General features: G+C 44.8%; 1 protein-coding gene across 4 annotated transcripts; it reads left to right on the forward strand.

Annotated features, from left to right (window-relative positions):
- Positions 1–256: 256 nt before the first annotated feature.
- On the forward strand, positions 257–4529 carry usf1 (upstream transcription factor 1). Of its 4 annotated transcripts, none has more exons than XM_076976794.1 (11): positions 257–321; positions 619–701; positions 855–904; positions 988–1130; positions 1301–1414; positions 1495–1645; positions 1781–1835; positions 2090–2148; positions 2270–2364; positions 2450–2578; positions 3791–4529. In XM_076976794.1, the coding sequence occupies exons 2-11, from the start codon at positions 694–696 to the stop codon at positions 3878–3880; spliced, it is 894 nt and encodes a 297-aa protein (XP_076832909.1). In that variant the 5' UTR covers positions 257–321; positions 619–693; the 3' UTR covers positions 3881–4529. The 4 variants fall into 4 exon arrangements, with proteins under 4 accessions (XP_076832909.1, XP_076832912.1, XP_076832910.1 ...); XM_076976797.1 differs by having other exon boundaries at positions 988–1100; XM_076976795.1 differs by having other exon boundaries at positions 291–355.

The following is a 4529-nucleotide window of genomic DNA, read 5'->3' on the forward strand; positions in this document are numbered from 1 at the left end:
ATAAAGTTGACTTAATAAATTGTCACTAATGAAGTGTAGCTAATAAAGTGGCCAGGACATGTGCATCCCGTAATTAAGAACTGTCCACGTTTTATAAATAAAAGAAACAAACAAATACAGACAGCTGACAGAAAATTATTAGATTTCAGTCAACGTAGCTGATATGAGCAAGTCTATACTTGTCAACGCTCTTAGGCCATTTGAAACTGTACGACTCAGCACTGCCCCCTACAGGTCATGTTTCGGATTGTTTTTTTATTTTTTTGCTGGAAAACCAACGTCGATGAATAGTGACGTAATATCAGTCGTACCGGTTTGCGCGTAAGTAAACAAGACAATACACGAATATTATACGGTTCGTATTAGGGCAAAATTTGCTTTTTTTTTGCTTTTTTATTCTTGCATTTTTATCAGAATATCGTAAACCTGTAGACTGAGCATATCTGGTTTTGGCTGTGCTTACCGAGTTAGCCACACGGCTAGCTAGCTAGCGTTAGTTTTGTGGTGGTGGCTAGTTCACGTTGCTATGCTAACAGGCGACTAGAGGCTTTTATTTGACACCAAGTGAATAACGAGGCGTTTATGTTCACCGACTAACGTTAAACCCTCGGTGTTCAGTTCAGCAGAGGCTCCTGGACTGCGCTTGGACCGAAGGGAGCGGACCCGAGGTGTTTCTTCACGCTGACTGTGGACATGAAGGGGTGAGAATGTCCACGGTTCTCCTGTACAGCAGTGGGATGGGGGTTTAAAACGCGCCCAAGCTTAAAACCTGCAACAGTTTTTGGATTAAACCTTTGCAGCAGTCTGATGGAGAGCCCATTCGGTTGTCTGTTACCGTTTTCCTGTATTTTCAGGCAACAGAAAAGTTCAGACCCTGACTGCAATGTCCCAGTGATTGAAGAAGGTATGCCCTTTGACAGGAGTCACGTTTGTATGTGAATGGCCTTTAAGTGGGTTTATAAAAGCCTGTCTTCGTGGTTCTGTCAGGGGCGGTGGCCACTGCCGAGGACCCATCAGCTATTGCAACTATCCAGTCAGCCGCAACCTTCTCAGAGCAGCCCATTAAGTACCTGTTCAAGACAGAAGGTGCAGGGGGTCAGGTAGGGGAACTGTACCCTCCCGCCGGACAGGTAGGAGGGGGATAGAGGGGGTAGACTTGTAAACCCAAAAGTTGTATAAGTACAAAATAAGAATATCTAAAAGGTTGGAGTGGCTCTGTTTGCTTTCTGCCTGACAAGTATTACATGCTCAATGATATTTTTTTGTTATACTGACATTGGTGGTCCTTACTGTTTTACAGGTAACGTACCGGGTAATTCAGGTATCAGACGGGCAGCTGGAGGCCCAGACCGACGGCACCACAGCTGTCAGTGTCGTGACTGGGTTTCCTGCTACAACACAGCCCGTTACCCAGGTAAATGTTAGTACGACCGTCCTTATTTCCGTCCGTGTTGCAAGGGCTCTGCTAATTCAGGTGTTTGTCCACGTAAACAGGCCGTATTCTCCCAGTCGGAGGGTCTAGAAGGAGATGGCACGGAAACTCATTATACTTACTACCCTGCCACTATTTCGGATGCTGGATCGGGCGCTATGGTTACAGGAGTGCAGGCATCCGACACCATCCTCAGCCAAAGCACACCTGCAGGTAATCAGGAACGCCTCCGTTTCCCCGTAGACCTGAAGCTGTTTTGGCATATTGGTTTCCATGGTGATACAGTGAAGGGAATGATGGAGTGATGATTAAACAGTACAAGTCAGATATTCTTCATCTGTGTTTTAGGGCAATTGTATGTTATGATGTCACCCCAGGAGGTTCTGTCGGGAGCCAATCAGAGGTCAGTTGCACCTCGCACACAAACTTACAACACGTAATCTTAGTTTCTCCTCTAGAATCTTCAATGTAATCTTTCTTTCTGTAATCTCCTGCAAATCACCTTTAGAGACCACCAGCCATTCTAAATGTGTTTTAGTGGGTGCATTGCATATTTAGTGTGTGTATTGCCAGATGTGGTGAGCACATACATTTCTGTGCTGCTCTTCTACAGTAGTCCTTTAAGAGGGTTCATTGCTGCATATCTTATACTTGCAGTAAGTCGGAGGCACCGAGGACGTCGAGAGACGAGAAGAGACGAGCCCAACATAACGAAGGTGAAGCACCGATTCAGTTTGGGATGAGAGCTTCATCTGAGCTTCATCTGAGCTTCATATGAGCTTTGACTGATTCTGAAAGAACACATTAGTAACTCCAAAGATGTTTTCTGTTCTGTAGTTGAACGAAGACGCAGGGATAAGATTAACAACTGGATTGTTCAGCTCTCGAAGACGATTCCAGACTGTACGTTGGACTCCACCAAGACAGGCCAGGTGAGTGTCCAGGCCAGGTGAGACGCCAGATTTCGTCCATAGGTCAGGACAGTGTGACTGGTTTCTCAATTGTGATTTTCCACAGAGTAAAGGGGGGATCCTCTCAAAGGCCTGCGATTACATTCAGGAGCTCAGACAAAGTAATAACCGATTTGCAGATGAACTCAACACATTGGAAAGGTTGAGGATGGACAACCAGCTTTTACGACAAGAAGTAAGTCTACCGCGTTGAGTTTGACTGCTGAAGTGTTCGCCCACGAACTTTACATCTACATTCTGTTCATTCTAATCTTGTAGGCATACTACATAGCAGGACAATTACAGATTTTAGCCTGTTTGTTAGCACAGTTTGTCTTCTCTTCTTTATTCATCACTGGTCTCTGGTTTCTGACCACAGCACTACGACTGGCTGGATGTTAATTAGAAGATTGGCCTACACAATACACTGCTAGGGTAGACACTACCTCTGGTGTAATAGTGTTAACACAGGAATTACTTAGTACCTAATGGCAGTAATAAGTTATTTTTATGTTGTTTTAGGATAGGTCTATAATAAAGGGAGGTAGTTACACAGTTATTAGATTCTTGTTGTGTGTGGTATCCTGTGTAGTGGCTTCATTAGGGCCCGTGTAGGGATCCATTCAGGGGTCGCGCATGCTTTGTAAGCTGTGAGGGTGCAGATATTGAGTTACTATGAGTGTATCAGCCCATTTCCCATACAGTCAAGCCAAGCCCTGGTCAGCCCTTTAACGAAGAGTTGTAAAATGGCGATCACAAATTGTGTTTGACAGTAGGGGGACTGACATCCACAACTGTGAAGCTACAAAGAGTTTTTTGTTTATATCAATAAGCATTTCTATAAAGAGGCTGGTTATTGCACATACCACACCGACATATTACTCTCTAGTGGCTTGGACTAAGCCAGTTGTGTGTAGGAAAAGCCCACAAGTACACCTGTATAAATGGAAGGGCCCAGGAGTTAACCTGTATAAATGGAAGGGCCCAGGAGTTAACCTGTATAAATGGAAGGGCCCAGGAGTTAACCTGTCTAAATGGAAGGACCCAGGAGTAGACCTGTCTAAATGGAAGGACCCAGGAGTAGACCTGTCTAAATGGAAGAGCCCAGGAGTAGACCTGTCTAAATGGAAGAGCCCAGGAGTAGACCTGTCTAAATGGAAGGGCCCAGGAGTAGACCTGTCTAAATGGAAGGGCCCAGGAGTAGACCTGTCTAAATGGAAGGGCCCAGGAGTAGACCCGTGTAAATGGAAGGGCCCAGGAGTAGACCCGTGTAAATGGAAGGGCCCAGGAGTAGACCCGTGTAAATGGAAGGTCCCAGGAGTAGACCCGTGTAAATGGAAGGGCCCAGGAGTAGACCTGTGTAAATGGAAGGTCGTTCTGCTGATACTTTTTGTCTCATCTGCTCCAGGTGGAGGACTGGAAGTCAAAGAATCAGATCTTAAGGAGCCAGCTGAGGCAGCACGGCATCGTTGTAGCAACATCCACTGAACCGCAGTGAAGAGTGGGGGCGTGGCTGCAGTGAATTGTGGGGGCGTGGCTGCAGTGAATTGTGGGGGCGTGGCTGCAGTGAATTGTGGGGGTGTGGCTGCAGGCTTGGGCCCTTGCAGAATGCCCATTGTGAAGCGCAGGACCATGTCGAGGGAAACCAGGAGCTTGAATAAGAGGTGTTGCTTGGCCTATGACTTTAATCAACATATCCTGGCTGCAGTGGCAATCACGGACAATGCTTAATGCAGGATTTATAGATAATACTCTTAATGTTCCTCTTAATGCAGGACTTGTATGTTATACTAATGAGACTCCTCTTATAGAACCTTGCATTATTATGTATATATTTATGTTTTGTACACACGTTTTTCACAATATCTACACATTTGCTATTATGTGTTGGTAAAAACTGTGCAAAACCTAATACTTCATTAATGTTTTGTACATACATGTCTAATTCGTCTTCATTAATGTACATAAACGTGTTTAGCCTTTGTGAGGGCAGTGGTCATTTTTGCATGTCATTTTCATCATGGTTAACTAAGGGTTAACTGCTTTTTTTTCTGATCATGTGCAGGAACATTCTGCATTATGTGTAGTGCCATTCCCTGTTTATATGCATCTGAATTAAATTGCTTTCTTTTCTCTGTATCAGTCAA

Source organism: Brachyhypopomus gauderio, chromosome 16, assembly GCF_052324685.1.
Source record: "Brachyhypopomus gauderio isolate BG-103 chromosome 16, BGAUD_0.2, whole genome shotgun sequence".
In the NCBI taxonomy this organism is placed as follows: domain Eukaryota; kingdom Metazoa; phylum Chordata; class Actinopteri; order Gymnotiformes; family Hypopomidae; genus Brachyhypopomus; species Brachyhypopomus gauderio.

Excerpts from the sequence above, each read along its gene's own strand:
- usf1 (XM_076976794.1), top strand. Across the intron at positions 1,646-1,780 it reads CAGCCAAAGCACACCTGCAG|GGCAATTGTATGTTATGATG; the intron begins GTAATCAGGAAC and ends TCTGTGTTTTAG. Across the intron at positions 2,149-2,269 it reads ACGAGCCCAACATAACGAAG|TTGAACGAAGACGCAGGGAT; the intron begins GTGAAGCACCGA and ends TCTGTTCTGTAG.